Raw genomic sequence first — 19,926 nt, forward strand, 5'->3', positions numbered from 1 at the left:
CATTTAGCCCATTCCGTCCACTTGACTATCTATTTCTAGTCAACGAAAAGACATGCCAACAATCCTTAATTCCATAGCTAACTTTAGTATAATATGCAAAACAGAGGAACGTAAGTCAGTTCCACACTTAGTATTCACCACAATATTGTTACACATTGATGAAGGAATTGTATCGCAACACCTGATGACACTCAGCATTTTTTTTCAATCAGCAATAACTGAAGGAGTAGGAAAGTGCCAGTAGACAATAGAGAATAAGAATTTCGCGCCGGCGATGGGGGCTCGAACCCGTGACCTTACTGGTACGACAACTCCTCTGGCCGGGGAGAGCGTGATTCTACCTTATGAACTATCCACGATCCCAAAAACGATCATTTCTAACCCTAGTTTATTTATCTTCTTCTTCTTCTTCTTCTTCTTCTTCTTCTTCTTCTTCTTCTTCTTCTTCTTCTTCTTCTTCTTCTTCTTCTTCTTCTTCTTTCTTCTTCTCTCCTCCTCCTTTCCTCCTCCTCCTCCTCCTCCTCCTTCCTCCTCCTCCTCCTCCTCCTCCTCCTTCTCCTCCTCCTCCTCCTTCTTCTTTTTCTTCTTCTTCTTCTCTTCTCTTCTCTTCTTCTTCTTCTTCTTCTTCTTCTCTTCTTCTTCTTCTCTTCTTCTTCTTCTTGGCGGTGGTGTTTGTTGAGGAGTATTAAATAAATAAATAAATAAATAAATAAATAAATAAATAAATAAATAAATAAACATAGAGGGAAGAAGAAGAAGAAGAAGAAGAAGAAGAAGAAGAAGAAGAAGAAGAAGAAGAAGAAGAAGAAGAAGAAGAAGAAGAAGAAGAAGAAGAAGACATGCTTACAACGAGGGCCAATCAAAAATCGAAATTTGGATGATGGGTAACGGAAAGGATTTTTTTTAATGATGCAACAAAAGAGCCATGCTTCGACGTGAATAGTCACGTATTCGAAGATGAGTAAGTAGTTCGAGTGAGTAACTGAGTAACTGTGGATACATTTGAAATCGATCTTAATTTCAATGCATTAAAACATTTTATTCCCTGTTGTATTAAATTGCATTGTGAAGTAAGTTTGTTATGAGATCATATTATTATAAGATCCACACATTTCTATTATTAGTGATCATAATATTTGTTCGAGCAATGTAAACAACTAAAGATTTTCCATTTTGTGGAGAATAAAGATTTATTAACATTACTTATACACATAGATTACACGCCTCTCGTCATAATGTAAACAATGGTAGCGATTGGCTAACATATCAAACTACACAAGTTTTACTATCGATGGTATGTGTCTAAAATACCCAATGTTCTACCGCTTGATCAATAGAACCAAAAGAGGAAAATATGTACAAATTTAATATGATTGAGAATTTGGTGTGATAACTAGTCACCCATTTGGCGTTATAAAAACAATGACATTGATCAGATAGAGGTCGATTTCATTTTGCTTATAAACAAACAAATATGTTTGTCCGAGAATGTGTGGAGGTGTGTCACAAATTCCATGTTTTGATTGGTCAAAATTCTCCTGGTTTAATAACTCTATGGGAAACCTAGACAATGATTCAGTAGTCTCATGTCACGCGCCCGCAACGGCGGCCATCTTGGTTCTAAAAAAAAGAAAATCTTTACTTTTATTCTTCATGCTGGCGAGAACTTTTCATTCCCTTTTCATATGCCTTGTGATCAGAATGTGTAAAAGTCAAAACATGATCAATTGATGGTTTTTTTTTCCTCTGGGTACGCTTTTTAAGCTCGCCGGAGAAATATTTCATACGGCGTCCGCCATTTGTTCCGATAGTTTAGAGCCAGTGTTACTAAGTTACCATACGTCATTAGGAAGGAAGTGACTGTACGACTATTGAATCCTATTATACTCTCCTGTAGTGATAATATACATTTTTACATTCTGACCAGAAATATTTTACTTCAATATAATTAAAGTGAAATGATCCTCAACTTGCTACAATACTTAAACTTGAGCACTCACCTTCTGAATACGGTATCATGTCGGAATGAACTAAATGCTGACAATTGAATTTTAAGTAAAAATAACAAGACTAGATCTAGCTAAATTTTAACATTTTGTATTCGACGAAAAAGCATTTATTCTCTTGAGTAAAACGGATTTACAGATTTAGACTTAAAATACAGTGTTCTGTGTCGTTTTAACTGTTGCTTTGAAAGATGTGTCAAGTTTATTTTTTTGTTTTTTGTTTTTGTTTCTTTTCAAATTGAAAAGTTGAGAGTCATTTTAATTCATGGATATTTGACCTAAAATATTCAAACCATAACGACAAATGCGTTTTATTAGTAAATTGCCTTTTATTGGCCGAATAACCAAGAGTAAATCACGAAACTATCCATCACGAAATGCGTGTGTCGTTACAACAAGGACAGAGATGGAGATAAGGCTTTATTTGAAAACAACGGGCAGCAATTATGAAATCCTAACACATGTTGCCTCACAATGTTTATATTATATCAACACATGTGTAAATGACGTGACAATACTAGTGTCGTGGCAATGTGTACCAACTAATTTCAATTCAACTGTTATTTGAAACATTCGTCTGTTGATCACACAAAAACCTGTCATCGATCTGTTTTCATCCTAATTGTTGAGTGTGTAACGTGTAAAGGATGATGACACACTTTTAATACTTGTATTTGTTTTCGCATCAGACGATTTCTCAAACTCGTGTAAAGATCAGTGAGGAGTAACTTGATAATGATTAGAATGTAAATTAATTGTTTGTCTAACGTTTTAAATAGAAGTGAAGGTTGATACGATGTATACAACGGATGTGTCTTAAGTTCGCTCGTGGGTGTAAACGAGGGCTTTGCACAAGACCAAGACGACCAAACTAATTCCAGGAGATTTTACTTGTCCAAAACGAATGGCACAAGATGAGTTTTATGACTCGATCAAACAGAAGGGGTGAGATAGAATAAATATATTGACAATTCTAATCATTTTGTTTCCACTTGTATTCTTGTAAAGTTTGGATTTAAAAATAACTTGATCATTTATATCGCGCAATATAAACTAAACGTGCTCAAACGTTTTACAAGAGGTTCCTAGCAACAACAACTCATAACATATAGGACGAGTCATGACGCCTGTTAAGCGATATCACATTTTTTTTTTCTCGACAGAGGCAACGCTGTTAACGGCCAGTTACTCGTTTTACATCTGAGTACGTTGATTTAGACTATGAGACGAAATTCATAGAATCGTATTTAAATACGACAACTTTTTAGAACTTAGTACCTACCTGTAACTTGGGTTTGGCTTAATGTTTTGAAATCTTAAACTTGCGTCTGGATATCGTACGCTGCGAACTTTAAGAGTTAATCAAAAATTGGATTTGATTGACAGTGGCTTAACTTCTGCTACCCGTCTTTAGACAAAACACAAACAAAAGTTGTCGTCATCAAAAATATGTTTTGAAGCTAATTTCACATTTGGAATATATCTAAAATATAACTTACAAATGAAATGTTTAATGGAAGGACGTTGGTTGTTTCAATGCACTCAAGAGAGCTTTCAAATAGGGGATCGGGGATCATTGTTGTTGTTGTTTTCTTTGTTTTATTGTTGTTGTTGTTGTTGTTGTTGTTGTTGTTGTTGTTGTTGTTGTTTGTTGTTGTTGTCGTTGTTGTTGTTTCGTTTTGTTTTAACAAATGGGAGGGGAACCCCTGCTTCTCTTAAATCGACACCAGAAATAGATACTACGAGAATCTTGGTGCTTTTTTAAATAGTTGTTACAGTTTGTGACCCCCCCCCCCCCCCTTTTTTTTCCCCTCCCCCTCCCCCCCCCCCCCCCCCCCAAAAAAAAAAAATAATAATAAAAATATATATATATATATAAATTAAATAATAATAATAATAATAAAGAAAACAAAAATTTGAGAATCACGAATCTCGATATTTTGTTTTTGATCTTCTGATGTAATAGATTTGAGACTAAATTGTGTAAATCTCATGATGCCGATTTCTTCATGGAGAAAGCTTGCAATGCCTTTGTCTGTAATATAAAAATACAAGCCCATCAATTCATGATTCATGACTCGTGGTATCTTAGAAAATGGCAATTTTAGGAATTGCTTTAATCCTTTTTGTTTTGTGGTCCTTCAAGTTTCCTGTTTGTTTTATAGAGGGCAGATAGTATAATTTGCTTTAATATTACGTGCACGCGGATGTTTAGGTCATTGATTTATTTAATATCTCAATTTTTCTCCAATCATTCATATATTATTGGTAGGAAAAATATCTAGAATGTGTTAGGATCGTTATTTTGGCCCATTGTCACTTAATTTTCAAAATGTTTACTCGGAACCATCCTGAAAATATTGCCCGTGCTCTCACTTCAACATTTCCCCCATTAAAATGGTATAACATTTAAGTTTAAGTTGTGCGGCTATGTGGTCTTGTGGTATGACACTCGATTTCGGATCGGAAGGTCTTGGGTTCGAGCATCGCTCGGCGCATAGTTGAGTCCTTGGAGAAGGCTCTTTACTCACATTCTCTCACTGTTCTAAGGTGTAAAATGAGAACCTGGCCGTTAACAGGTTTGCCTCTGTCCGAAAAATGAATGTAATATCGCCTAACAGGCGTCATGTCCCATCCTAAATTTTAAATGTTGCTGTTGTTCAGGGACCCCTTGTAAAACGCTTTGACCACGCTTAGTGGATATTGCCCTAAATAAAAGCTCAATTTAAAAAAAAAAAACTTTTTGTTGCAAAACATTCCGTTTCGGTTGACGAAAGAGGAACCATCGGTTGGTATCAACATCTTCGATGCTTCACCAAATGTTTGGTGTCGAATTGCCACAATTGTAACAAATTGAAAACGAAATGAATATGTTTTGTTGTGTATATCGCACGTGTGAAAGAAAGAAAGAAAGAGAGAGAGAGAGAGAGAGAGAGAGAGAAAGAGAGAGAGAGTGAATGAGAGAGAGAGAGAGAGAGAGAGAGAGAGAAAATAAGTAGGAGTGAAATATCTGTTCAATGTTATAGTTATCATTTAACGTTATATCAAGTGTAACTAAATGACAAATTGCCATATTTATGGACAATAAAGATCTATTATTATTATTATTATTATTATTATATTATTATTATTATTATTATTATTATTATTATTATTATTATTATTATTATTATTATTATTATTATTATTATTATTATTTCTATCACGTATTTGGATTCCTTCGGCAATATCTAAAAAAAAATTAATGTAAATGGAAGGAGGATATTTAGCCTTTCGGAAAATACATGGATTTTAAAATTGTTGCTTAATAATAAATAATAATAAATAATAATAATAATAATAATAATAATAATAATAATATAATAATAATAATAATAATAATAATAATAAAAAATAATAATAATAATAATAAATAATAATAATAATAATAATAATAATAATAAATAATAATAATAATACATGACATTTATAACGCGCATTTTCATCACTGGGTGATGCTCAATGCGCGAAACAATAATACTACAGTGACATTATTACACAAATGAAACATTATACATCAACATAATATTATCATTATACAACAATGGAATAACTAAACATAGAGTCATAAATACAAGATATGTTATAATACATCCACATGCTATGTCAAATACGGAAATGATATAAAATAATGATATAATAACATAAACTAAATTAACATTCATATTGGGGTCAAATTACAAAGATGCACTAATCAAGTTGTGTTTTAACAAAGAGATGGTGTTTTAACTTTGATTTAAATATTGATAAGAACTCCGCTTCTCTTATTCTTTTAGAAAGACAGTTCCAGATGGAAGGTCCGACGTGGCTGAACGATCTGCCGCCCTAAAATTTATATTTATATTATTTATTTGAAACAATTAGTTTTGTAGAATCTAGTGCAGAGCGTAGACTCCTCGTTGGCTTAAAGGTTTCTAAAAATTCAGTAATATACAATGGTGCTTGATTATTAAGGCATGTATAGCACAATACTGCTAATATTTGAATTCGAGTCTCACTTTAACTGGTAACCAATGCAGCTCATACAAAAGTGGCAACAAGTAGGATGTTCTCTTTTTTCTTAAAATCAATTTAGCAGCCGCATTCTGGATACTTTGCAGGCGTGATATTTTATTGTTGCTTACATTCGAGATTAACGAGTTACAGTAATCTATTTTAGATAGTAAGAAAGATGTTATTAGTTTGCATTTTACTTTTCTTGTTAGGAAAGGTCTAACGGACGCAATTGTTAAGTTGTTTCTCCGGATACCGCAGGCTCCACATTTGTGAGTAGTCTTTGATGCGGGACTTTGTCGAAAGCCCTAGAAAAATTGAGCAGAATACAATCGACTTTGTCCCTGCTGTTTATGCTGACATCAGCTAGTTCTTGAACAGTGATTGAACAGTGGCTTAAACATAATCTGCTTTTACGGAAGCCGTGTTGGTAATCTGGTTGTTACCCTCAAGGTGGCGTATGATATTGCTGTGCATAATGTGTTCGAGTATCTTGTTACAGAAGCACGTTAATGAGACAGGCCTATAGTTAAATGGTTTACTTCTGTCTCATTTCTTAAATATTGGGGTTATGAGAGCTTCTTCCCATCAATCTGGTACTTGTCCTTGTGCTAGTGTTGCTTCAAAGACTTTTGTAAATATTTGAGAAGTTTTCCTGGTATTTTATCAAGGCCTTGTGTGAATTGATGTTTCGCAATATTTTTTCAACTGCTGATGGGTTTATTGAGATATCTTCTATTGCACAATGCCCGGTTATGAGGTTGTGATGAGACTTTGTCGGTGTTCTCTTTTGAAAATACTGACGAAAACTTTGTTCATTTAAGATGTTAGAGGAGAAGAAGAAGAAGAAGAAGAAGAAGAAGAAGAAGAAGAAGAAGAAGAAGAAGAAGAAGAAGAAGAAGAAGAAGAAGAAGAAGAAGAAGAAGAAGAAGAGAAGAGGAAGGAGAGAGAAAGGGAAAGGAGGAGAGAAGGAAGAGGAAGAAAAAGATGAAGAAGAAGAGAACAACAAAAGAGGAAAAGGAATGAGGGGAGAGGAAGGAGGAGGAGGAGGAGAGAAAGATGAAGAGAAGGAGAAGAGGAAGGAGGAGGAGGAGAAGAAGAAGAAGAAGAAGAAGAAGAAGAAGAAGAAGAAGAAGAAGAAGAAGAAGAAGAAGAAGAAGAAAATGAAGAGAAAGAGAAGGAGGAGGAGTAGAAAGAGAAAAAGAGGAGTATGAGGAGAATACAAATAAGGAGAAAAATTAGAAATGGAACTGGTACGGAAGAAGAGGAAGCGGAGGACGAGGAGGAGGAGTAGGAAGATGAGGGGGGGGGGGGGGTAAAGAAGAAGAGAAAAAGAGGAGGGGTGAGAAGAGGGAGAAGGAGGAGGAGAATGGGGGGGGGGGGGGGGGGGGAGGAAAAGAAAAGAAGTAAAATAATATAAAAAGTTGGGAAGTAAAAGGGGAAGAGAAGGAGCGAGTAGAGTTGGACTACCCTTTATTACAATTCGCGTGTTGCCCAGTTGTGACATACAATTATGATTGTTACTATTCCGTTTCTAGCGTTAAATACTGGTATAAACTCCGGTATATCAACACTATGGCTCTTAGAACTTGTTTCAAATATCGTACTCATTATATAATTGTCTATTAAATGGTGATAATGGCACAAAAACTATTGGAACTCTGAGTTACGATAGTTTTAGTTCTGTTTTATCCTCCTCAAAATGTCATATTTCAACATACGATGTCGTCTCAAAAATGCCACCATAGTTTTTCTCGTCACCTTTTACATAAAAATAATAAATTTCACGGGTATCCAAGGATTATTACGACTTTTAAAAAGTTTTTTTTTGTCTCTCCTGAAAAGTTGCGTTTTTAAGATACGATAGTTTTGCAACCTACCCTCGGCCTAATAATATAATTTGATATAATGATAATAAAAAATATTAATAAATAATAATAATAATAATAATAATAATAATAATAATAATAATAATAATAATAATAATAATAATAATAATAATAATAATATAATAATAATAATATAATAATAATAATAATAAATAATAATAATAATAATAATAATAATAATAATAATAATAATAATAATAATAATAAATAATAATGATAATAAGTAATAATAATAATAATAATAATAATAATAATAATAATAATAATAATAATAATAATAATAATAATAAAATAATAATAATAATAATTAATAATAATAATAATAATAATAATTAATAATAATAATAATAATATAATAATAATAATAATAACAATGATGATGATGATGATGATGATGATGATGATGATGATGATGATGATGATGATGATGATGATGTGCGGCTATGTGGTCTTGTGGTATGACACTCGTTTTCGGATAGGAAGGTCCTGCGTTCGAGCCTCGCTCGGTGCATAGTTGAGCCATTGGAAAAGGCTCTTTACTCACTTTCTCCACCACACTCAGGTGTGAAATTAGTACCTGGCCGTTAACAGTGGCAAGTAAGAAGAAGCAAATAGAAGTTAGATAGTTTTCCCCATAGACAGAAGTCGTCTGGTGACTCTTTTACCCTGTCATAGTTGGGTTACAGTTCCTGACAACTCGACAGATAGTTATAAAATGTTAAGTTTAAAGAAATAGGTAGTAGAAGTGGTGGTAGATTGTGGCACGTTATATATAGGGATAGATCGGGTTCATGAGATAAGTATTAATCCCCGTTAAAGCAGAAATACTTTAATATAAATCAACAGAATACCCTCACACACGTTAACACATAATTAAACAAAAGAATAATAGTACATTTTAACTTATTAAAGTTAGGCTATGGGTAGGCTAATTTTTCATCCTTTCACGGTCTGTTTCTCAACTTATTATTATTAAATTTGTTCCTTATCTGTTTTGTAGAGGTTGGCTGTGACGGGTGGCTACGGTTGCCTCTGCCTGTTTAATTCATGGAAGAGTTTCTTGGTCATTCTTTGGTTCTTCCAATGGGTCACCTGATAAGTACCTAACCATGAGTATCTAGCTTCAGTTCAGGTCTAGATACAGCTCTAGATCAATGAGTAACCAGATCTGTAAATATATAAGAGCAAAACTTTGACTAGTTGCAAAGTCTTGTTGTCCGTATGAGCAGTGATGTAAGGATTTCCAAGTAACAAAACCCTTGGCAACACCACTGATCTCAATTTTAAAAATGATGCTAATAATAATTATTTATAGTAGCGCTAATGGGATACAGATAGGTTAGGGGATGGGGAAGATGAGTGAACAATGAGAGCATAAAAATCACATTTGTAAATGTAATTCATGTATATGTAATTCATTCATTTGGAAGGCATACATACATATACAATAATATATACATATATAGATATAGGGAGTAAATGAAATATTTCTGTTTATAATAACATTTCTGTTATTTTATAGATTGTGTCTATTTACGGCCCAGGTTAAAACACAATATTAATTATTACTACCTACACATACAACACAGCTATAAGATTGATATCAGTTTTTCGTACCCTTGTCCACACAGTATTTTCCTTTAGATATGATTTCAAGCTGATCACTATAGCATGGTATGATATAGTTTGTTTGTTTGTTTTTTTAACCAGGTCATCCTATCTAATGACCCTCTTAATTAGTAACAATTTTATTTGTTAGGTTTATTATCAAAGATTTTCAACATGTTTAGCGGCAGTAGCAGTAGGATGGCTTTGTGTCATTTACTGCTTCTGTATTGTGCATTATCTGTCGGATTCCTTAATATATATATATATATATATATATATATATATATATATATATATATATATATATATATATATATATATATATATATATATATATATTTTTTTATTTATTTATTTATTTATTTTTATTTTTTTTTTGGTTTGTCAATAAAAGGATGAAATAAAAGATAGAATTATTAATGTTGCCTGAGGTGTTCATGAAGGGTGAGTGGTTAAATGGGCAGTTAGGGGATATATTGGGTTGATAGTTTGTAATTTTATTAACTTTTAGACAATTATACAATTAAATAGCAGAGTACGGTTAGATGTGGAGAGGAGGTGTTGTGATATTCTGATTGGTGGATCGCAGGGAGCCTGAACCAATCAGTTAATCGGTTTATTGGGTGATTATGGTATGATATAGTGATGGAATTAGAGAGAGAAAGAGAGAGAGAGAGAGAGAGAGAGAGAGAGAGAGAGAGAGAGAGAGAGAGAGAGAGAGAGAGAGAGAGAGAGAGAGAGAGAGAGAGAGAGAGAGAGAGAGAGAAGTTCGCTGATTATATAGAAATATGACCGTAATTGAGTCAATCCCATAAACCAATGATGTTCCTGGCTTTGTTAGTGACAGAATTTTACTGGTCATTTAGTGGGATCCAATCACATTTCGCGTATGCGCGCCCTGGCTGGTCCGTCAGGTAATCAATGATGACGTTATTTTTCGTAATCTTAGGATAATTTTACTCCCATCATAAACTTTATTTAAGAGTGACGCGATCTTAGGCGGCGTGGGTTAATCTACTCGACAGGTAATAATTATGCCGGCATGTGGCATCTCTTGCCTCTCAATTGGTCATTAATTAATTCATTGTCAAAAATCAGCGTCCTGGTAATTGTAAAATTATGTAGGTGAGGATGGGGTTGTAAAATCATCTAGGCGTGCTGTAAGAAAATATGTATTGTGTTATTTAAAATCATGAGAAAGTTATGAAGGGTTTGAAATAAATCACCACACAGCGTTCTCTCAGTCGGAAAAAATGTAATAACGCCTAACAGGCGTCATGTCTTGTTCTACGTGGTACGTGTTGCTGTTGGTCAGGACCAAGGCTAACACATCAGGCAATTCCTCACGCTTATTGTTGCGAACGATTTAGGCCACCCTATTGTGTGTCGGTTATGTGTCACTGTGTGTGTGTAGGCGTGAAATTCAATAGGCGATTCATTCAACAGTTCCATGCTCATCGTGTTGCATCTTTTTGTTTTAAATTAATTAAAGTTTAATTCCATGGATTACCATCATAAATGAGGATTATATTGTGTTCAAGTGTCGTCTTCAAACTGCTTTGAATTAGGCCTTCTTTGTTCGATTTATTTTGTAAACAGAAATAATGGCATTGTGAATGTGATTCTTCTTTTTTTATTCATTCTTCACTACACCCACGCATTCTTTGTTAACATTGATGGCTATCAACGCGTGATGCTTGTGATTTTACATGGGTTCTAGATATGTTTGGCTTTGTTGATCATTCTTTTGTTCTCCCAGTGAGACACTTGATACGTAGTTAACTATGAATATCTAGCTTCAGCTCCAGGTCAAGCTTCAGCTTTATATCAATGTGTAATCAGATCTGTGAGGGGTTGGGGTTGGGTATGCACATACATTAACAACATATTATGGTGCCTTCCCAATAACTGTCAGACAAAGAAAGTATACTGTGACGATCATATTGAATTTCTTACCGTATCTTCACGACCATATTATCTACCCTGTGAATATATTCATGTCATCATTACCAACGTCTACATTCCACCACTATCAGACAACAACACAGCAAAAAATATTTAGAGGAAAGAAATACAGGACATTCAGATAAAGTCACCCGACGCCTTATTGATGGTCACCGGTGATTTTAACCACTGTAATGATTTCACTCTCCCGGGACTTTATCAATACGTGGACTGCGGGACAAATAAACATTAGATTTATTCCTGTGTAATGTTAAAAATGTTCACCCCGTGCCCCACTAGGTTTATCTTACCACTGCATGCTCTTGCTACACCTCGCCTACCGCCCTATTTTTAAACGTGTAAAACCAGTAAAGAAAACTGTACACGTCTGGAACTGAAGTGTGTTTGAAGATTTGCGTGGATGTTTTGAATGCACTGACTGGAATGTTTTTATCGAATCATGTGATAGTGTGGATGAGCTGAATGACTGTGTGGGAGTATTTAAAATTTTTTGAACAGCATGTGTGTTGTAGAAATAAGATATTATCATAATAACATGCCTTGGATAACAAAAGATCTAAAACTTCTATTAAACAAAAAGAAAACTCTCTTTACTGGGGGAAACAAAAAAGATCTTAAAACAAAACAAAAAGAGATAAAGAGATTAATATCTAGTTATAGAGACAGGTACAAAAGTAAAATTGAAAAATGCTTAATTTTATATTGAAAATGTAAAACATAAATTAGACAGGGCTTTGGAAGATGAAATGACTATTGAGATCAGTGAAGAAGAAATGAGATTTACATTTTCGAAACTAAACGAGAGAAAGTATGCTGGGCCGGATGCGGATGGGTTTAAAGGACATTTATTAAAAGAATGTGCCCATCAGCCTCCCCAATTTATACAAATTTTTTAACACGTCCCTCCAATGCGTTTCGATCCCTGCAATTTGGAAAACTTCAAAAATTATTCCTCTTCCAAAACAAAAAACAAAAAGAAAAGAAAAATTTGAATCAATGAACGATCTCAGGCCTGTTGCACTGACTCCAATAGTCATGAAAACTTTAGAAAAACTTGTTCTTATTAAGATTAGGAACCAGTTTATGCCATTGAGTGATAGTCATCAATTTGCTAACAAACCAGGACGTGGCGTAGCGGATGCCGTTTTGCTGTTTACAAACATCAAAATTTATAAATCACGCTAAGAGCTATTGCAGATGCTTTTTGCAGAATTTTCTTCAGCGTTCAATATAATGCAACTCAGTTGGTTGTTCAAAAATTGACTATTCTGAATTTAAACAAGTATATACTTGCTTGGGTGCTCGAATTTCTTACGGAGAGAGCACAGTATGTTCAATTAGGACAAAACTTGTCTTCCTGTATAACTACTAATATTGGTGCACCTTAAGGTTGTGTACTGTCCGCTGTATTATTCACGATATACACGAATTACTGTAGAAGTCATAACCTGATTGTACCTTTAATAAAGTTTGCAGATGACATCGCTCTTCAAGGCCTTATAACAAATGACAACGATGTGGCTTATAGACAAGAAATTAATTTATTTGTGTCTTGGTGTGATGCCCACCATCTAGAGCTTAACATAAGCAAGACAAAGGAGCTAGTGAATGACTTTAAGAGAGCGAAGAAACCGATAGAACCGTTAGAATTAAAGGACTAATTCGTCCAGCGAGATTCTCACTACAAATACCTTGGTGAAACGATTTATTACAGGCTCAAGTGGGATGAACACTTGAAATTAATTAAACATAAGATGTGCAGATGTACTTATTTTTTATCAAAACTTTCTCAGTTTTGAATAGATAAAACACTCTGCACATTACTTGTTTAACAGCTTGGGGAGGCAATTTCCAGTTAGCAGTGGAAAGGAACAAAATTAATTCAAATTTTTTTTTTTAATCCATTAAATGCTATATAAATGATGTTGACAATGTAGATCTTTTATATGAGAAATTTTGTATTAGTTAAATAACTAAAACATTAAATTACCAGCATCATCCACTAAGGCCATCAGTTATTATGTCAGGAAGGAGTGGTCGCCCTTTCTCTATTTCAACAAAAACAGAGAGACACCGAAAATATTTTCTGCGTCCAGTATTGGGCTTTATAAAAACAATTTATTCGTTTTGCAGTCTTTTCAATTTAAAATTTATAGTGACAATTTTAACTATTTTACAGTGTTGGAATTATTTCATAAAGCGCGGCTCTGGCTGTGAAGCCAATCCTTATTTATATATTCATCATAGTTTCATTATCTATTTGTCTTACTGTGTGAATTATAACACGTCTGTACAAAAAAAAAAATCCTTTTTGGGACGCAATAAAGTATTATTATTATTATTATTATTATTATTATTATTATTATTATTATTATTATTATTAATTATTATTATTATTATTATTATTATTATTAATTATTATTATTATTATTATTATTATCTTGTAACACGCCTTGCCTGCAGGACACGTTTTTGTTTACATGTGTTTTTCTATTCGATTTTACTTTAAATTCTTACGCTTCAATGTGGATTTTTATATGGTTAATCTTTTGATTGTGATGCGTTTAATTATCTGAAATCAATTTTAATACCAAACGAACTATTTCTGCGATATTCTCATTTTTTAAAAATGGATTTTAAGCTAAAGCCTGATTTTACCAATCTTTTTCTTCTACACATTACGAGAGATTTTTATTCTCCACTTTATTTTTATTCCGAGCACATATCTATCCAATGAAATGTAATTTTTCTCTAGTTTGCGAAGGTTGAGGCATGCCTTTTCTCGGTCTACTCTTTATCATTTATTGCCTCGTCGGTGAGAGTAAATTTGGTGTTCTTCCTCTCAATCTTTCCCTCTACTTAGGCCCTATGACCTCGATTGGATTGCGCTCACGGTGATATGGGGGAAGTCGCGCAACCTCGTGTCAAAACTCCCTGATTAGACAGTCTGCTTTGAAAGCTGTTTCTGTTTCATTTTTTTTTTACAAAGGAGTATAGTTAGCATTTTGATAAATGGTCAGAATATGTAGTACTGTCTGATTGAAACCATGAAATCATGTCGAGTTTTATAATTGCCAAAGTTGGAGCCTTAAAAAGACCATGGGCCAACGAATGGTAGCGTTGTCCAATACAATACAGCTGGATGCTTCCATGGAGGGCAGCAAACGTAAGTCTTAAAACACCTTTGCATTGACCCCAAAATAATATTCCAGATGATGCAGAGAAGGAAAAATGGCATGGCATCCTTTTAAATATCCAGTATCATTACTACCTGCAAGAATAACAATGATTCTCTGCCCAGAACCCATGGGCCTTTTTCTGCTTGAATAATCAGACGTCCAATATTTTTTCGGATGTATATTTACGCTCACCCATACATCTTTGGATGATATCCATATCACAATTATATATGATCCTTTTTTGCCACGTCGTTCTACACGGTGATCTCTCTGTCGTAATTCGATAACGATCTTCTCATGGTTGATTGTGAAATTCCAAAACTATTGCCGTCCTCTTTAATGACATATCGATAACATTTTGAAATTACAGATGGACCGAAGAGATTCGTACCGTACGTGTTGTTTAAGACCTAAATATGTTTTTAAAACCTTAAGGCCTGTAAACGTTCAGCATAACAAAAATGGATTAAAGCGAGAGATTGTCATATCAGTCTTTGGATTTGCGACATGAGGAGAAATAATGCCATAAATATAAATTCAAAATTAATACAAACTACATAAGTGATATTCTTATAACACTTAAATCGAATTGTTATTATTTGGAAAGAAGTATGACGTGAACTCATAATCAGTACGTCAGCACAAGATTTTTTGGAAATACGATGAATTCATTCATACTTTGTGGTGCTTAACTTTTTTCATTTTTACAGTGTAAAATCTCTAATTTTATGTCAGCTGTTTTAAAGTAGTTTTTTATAGGTCTTAAAAAAGAAAACTTTTTTAATATGGCATCAATACGATCCAAAATCTAGATTCAGTTAAGACAAATTGATTCAGAGGTTGACAAACATTTTTACAACTTTTGATAGAGGGACAGCAGCTGAGAAAAACCAGAAAAACACGCGCCATTAATAAAAATTCTGACTATAGTTTTAAAATTGATTATCTGGTATTATCTGATCATACATCGAATTATTTGTAAAAAATGTTTTGCTAATGGCGAATCTACTTTTAAAGTCATGGCCATATTATAATATTCATAATAAAATAAAAGGTGTGTGACGATCGGTAAAGATGATGTTGAGATAGTTGACTATTTTAAATATTTAGGAATAACCATTGATAGTTCCCTCAATTTCTCTCAACATATTAATATAATATCTAAGAAAGTTGCCCAAAGATTATACATCCTAAGGAAATTGAGAACATTTCAAGTAGGGAAGAAAACTATGTTAAGAGTTTATGACTCATTGATTAAAAGTGTAATTGCGTTTCGCTGCACTATATGGTTTGGCGGATGCCGACTTAAAGATAAATCAAAAATTTCAAAATCTATCAAAGAGGCATCAAAAATAATAAACCATCCTCTTGATGGAGTAGAACTTCACTGGAAAAGCAATAGAAAGGAAAGCATTCTCAATTACCAACAATAAAAAACATATTTTATACCATGAATTTAGTCTTTTACCATATGGGAGAAGGTTTTGTCAGATTAAATGTAGAACTAACAAGTATAAATCAACGTTCTTTCCATCAGCAATAACATTTTTGAATATTTCATATGGTACAGAAAAACCAAGGATTGATTCGTTGACTGATTAACTGATTAATTTATATAATGTTAGATTAACTGACCAATTGATAATGATAATTTTTGGTGTCGAATTGCCACAATTGTAACAAATTGAAAACGAAATGAATATGTTTATGTCGCACGTGTGAAAGAATGAGAGGAAGAGAGAGAGAGAGAGAGAGAGAGAGAGAGAGAGAGAGAGAGAGAGAGAGAGAGAGAGAGAGAGAGAGAGAGAGAGAGTGAAATATCTGTTCAATGTTACAGTTATCATTTAACGTTATAACAAGTGTAACAAATTGCCATATTTATGGACAATAAATATTTATTATTATTATTATTTTTAGTAGTAGTAGTTATAATATATTCAGGGTTCCCACACTAGATCGGGAAATCGGGATAAGGTTGACCATTTTGGGTAGATGGGTCTGGAAATGGTCGGGAATTTGTTCAGGTAAATTTCATCATCCGTCATCCAGCTTTCCGCGTCTGAAATTATTCGCGAGATTCGCGAGTCGCTTCCCTTGTAGAAAGGAATGATTTCTCTTGAAGAAAAAAGAAACAACCCCCCAATCTTTTCCAGATTACCCATTTGGCGTTTTGAAAGTAAAATTACAAAATGATTAAATACTCTAGAATGTAGCGAGAAAAAAGAATGGAATTTGTTTAAATATACATATCTTTTTACCAATAACAAACAACAACAAATACGTCTTGTAATTAATATCTGTAAACCCAATTTCCTACCAAACAAATAACGTTTATTATTCATTCATTCATTTATTCAATCGTTATTTATTTACTGTTATGAACTCAGCAGAAAAAGTGATGATTAGAATAATGATTTCTTAAGGACTCGGGGAGATATTTGACTTATTTCCAAAATTTATCTGGCAATCTTCACTTCCTCACAAAATTTCTTGATGTCGATGTCTCGGAACTTGGTCTTAGTCTTAGTCTAAAGCCTTAAATAAATCCACACAAGTGACATACTGCCCCAGATTAGGTAATTTAAATAGTGTATCAAAAATTGATGCACACGTTGTAATGTCTTTGAACTGGGATTTAAAAACAAAAAGCCGATTTTTTAATTCAAGATTGCAGCACCGCATCATCGTCATAGTCATAGTCATAGAAAAAGAAATTAGCTAGACTATGACTAGAGAGGTGGGCCTTTGGCCGACCAACCTCCACTGCACGTCCAACTCGCCTTGAGCATGCATTCACGTAAAATATAAAGATTTTTTTTAAAAACCTACCTCTGTTTCAAAAACTAGCATCTTTCAACTTTCTAAGAAACATTTTGATTTTTCAGAACTTTAGTTCGTTAAAAAAATACCGGCCAATCTGACCCGTTGAGTCGAATGAAAACGAAATTTTGTTGTTTACACGGTTCAAAGGAAATGTCGTAAATAAGCTTTCATGGACTTCCTGTGTTGTTTTTACAGTGTCACGTGACCTTTTTGAGAAATTTGTCGTCTGCTACAAATAATTAGACCGGTAGGGGGTAGATATTTTCGTTGGCGAAGAGAAAAAGTGAGTATTATTTCTTGGACTTGTAGAGAGGCCTAGGGTCCACCAGCAGTCAAGTTGATTGAATAAAAGAAAAAAGGCCTTTTTTATCCGCCGCCACCACCACCGTGAGAGTGGAGGGGGGGGGAGGGGGTGCATGCCGACGAGAGGGAGACGTGTCGATTGGTGACCTTGGTGACTTAGACATCTCAAGGATGCTGGCAGTTGCAGTTGCAGGTGTTCTTAACCCCTTAACAGCGAAGCTAATTTTTTGCTTTTAGATAGTAGTTTGCTTTTATCTTTATTATTGTTAACGGGGAATACAGCGTTTCCACCAAGAGAGTAGTCAGACTATCGCAACTCGGACTTCAATTGTCTATAATAGTTTTGCCGTTACTTGTCTTTTGATGATAGAAGATTTGGTGTTAGGTCAAAGATCGAATTTCGCCGCTAAAAGGTTGCATTGCTACTGGGTTTGCTCTCCCCCCCTACCCACTTTTTTTTTCTTCTTTTTTTTTCACCTTAGTATTGTTGATTGCTGCTATTTCCTTTTTTTATGATTAGCAAGTGCCGTAGGAGTCTCACTGGATGCAGGAGTACTGCAATTAACCCTTTGCCAGTGACACTGATTTTTTTGTTTTTCAAATAATAGTCTTCATTTATATTATTTTTTAACGCAGAAAAAACAAACGTTTCCACCATAAGAGCAGTAAGAATATTGATAAAAAGCGCTTTGAGCACGTTGGGTGGATATTGCTCTATATAAAAGCTCAAGTTTTTAAATTGTAATTTGTTTTTTGTCTTTTGATGAAAACGGTAAGATTTTATTTTTGGTCCAAGTAAGATTGATATTCGCCTTTAAAAGGTTAAGTTGTTTTGTTTTTTCAGTTTTTTTTTTGTTTTGTTTTTCAAATGCGGATACGCTGCTTCTTCCTTTTTTTTTCCTCAACTGGCAAGCTATCGCCGTACTTACCCGCATGGCTTGCACACACAAAAGGATACATCTAAGTCACAAAACCTTACATCCAGGTCACAAAATCAGACAACTAGGCCACACATCAAGACATCTCTGTTTCGTTTGTTCCAAGATAGCAAAACAAACCAGACGTCTTGGAGTTCGAAAAAGCTTTCCATAAAATATTTGGTATTTGCAAGACCCCCAGAAACCAATTCCCTATACAGCTCTTGTGCACGGTTACTTATGACCTTGATTTCTTTCGTACCCACCCCCCAAAATCCCACTTATTGTGTGGTATAGGCAGAACATAGTAAATAGCTGGACTGCCACATGCGTGACTAAATTGGCCAAAGAGAGAATCTATACTTTGGCATTAGACACCCATCACCTGATGTCTTGGTTTTTAATCCTAGCCTAGAGAGAGAGAGAAAACAAAACAATCATACATGTATATCTGCAAACAACAGAACGTTTTCATTTTACATTGAGATGGGAAGGGGAAGGGATAACATTATGACAAGAGAGAGAGAGAGAGAGAGAGAGAGAGGGTGAGAGAGAGAGAGAGAGAGAGAGAGAGAGAGAGAGATGGGCGGGGGGATGGGGGGATAGTAAGGGGGAATGGGTAAAGATGAAAGAAACAATGGGTTGCCTGATGACGTAGATCAAAGGATTGTTACAGCGGTGTTCACGGAGCGTACTTCGTGAAATTTTAACCTTTTACAGTGATACTGATTTTTTTCTCCAGATTGCTTATGCAGAATAAATCGTTTCCACCAAGAGAGCAGTAGTAAGAGTATATTTCGACTCGGGCTTCAATTAAACTATAAATCGCAAAGCTTGTCTTTTAATGATAACATTAAGACTAAGATCTGGAGTTTGGGGAGTGTAAGATGGAATCTCGCCATTAATGGTTAAAATTGTTTTGATTTTTAAAAAAACAACTCACACACACACACACACACACACACACACACGAGTGCGCGATTCACGACAGCGAGGACCATCACTGACAGAATGTTGCAACGGTAAACCGGTTTACGTGTACATAGATCCTGAGGCTAGATGCCCCGTTACCGTGTACGTAGGCACTCCCAAAAAAAAAAGGAAGAAAGAAAGAGACACACACACACATATACTCACACACACACACACCACACACACACACAGTCTCGCATCCTCTACGAACTAATTTTGCGCACCAATTTTT

General features: G+C 34.3%; 1 protein-coding gene across 5 annotated transcripts in view; it reads left to right on the plus strand.

Annotated features, from left to right (window-relative positions):
- Positions 1 to 2,630: 2,630 nt before the first annotated feature.
- The window catches only part of LOC144977224 (solute carrier family 12 member 4-like), a 199,050-nt gene continuing 181,754 nt past the window's right edge, over positions 2,631 to 19,926 (plus strand). The window contains exon 1 of one of the 5 annotated variants that reach the window (XM_078922205.1): positions 2,631 to 2,951. In XM_078922205.1, the coding sequence (XP_078778331.1) occupies positions 2,921 to 2,951 (31 nt within the window). In that variant the 5' untranslated portion in view covers positions 2,631 to 2,920. Of the gene's footprint in view, positions 2,952 to 17,130; positions 17,256 to 19,926 lie in introns of those variants that run through there. The other 4 variants (XM_078922224.1, XM_078922207.1, XM_078922206.1 and 1 more) reach the window with 4 other exon arrangements.

The sequence above is a fragment of the Berghia stephanieae genome, chromosome 7 (genome assembly GCF_034508935.2).
Source record: "Berghia stephanieae isolate SIO BIC M18660-M18661 chromosome 7, UCSD_Bste_1.3, whole genome shotgun sequence".
NCBI classification, from domain to species: Eukaryota; Metazoa; Mollusca; class Gastropoda; order Nudibranchia; family Aeolidiidae; genus Berghia; species Berghia stephanieae.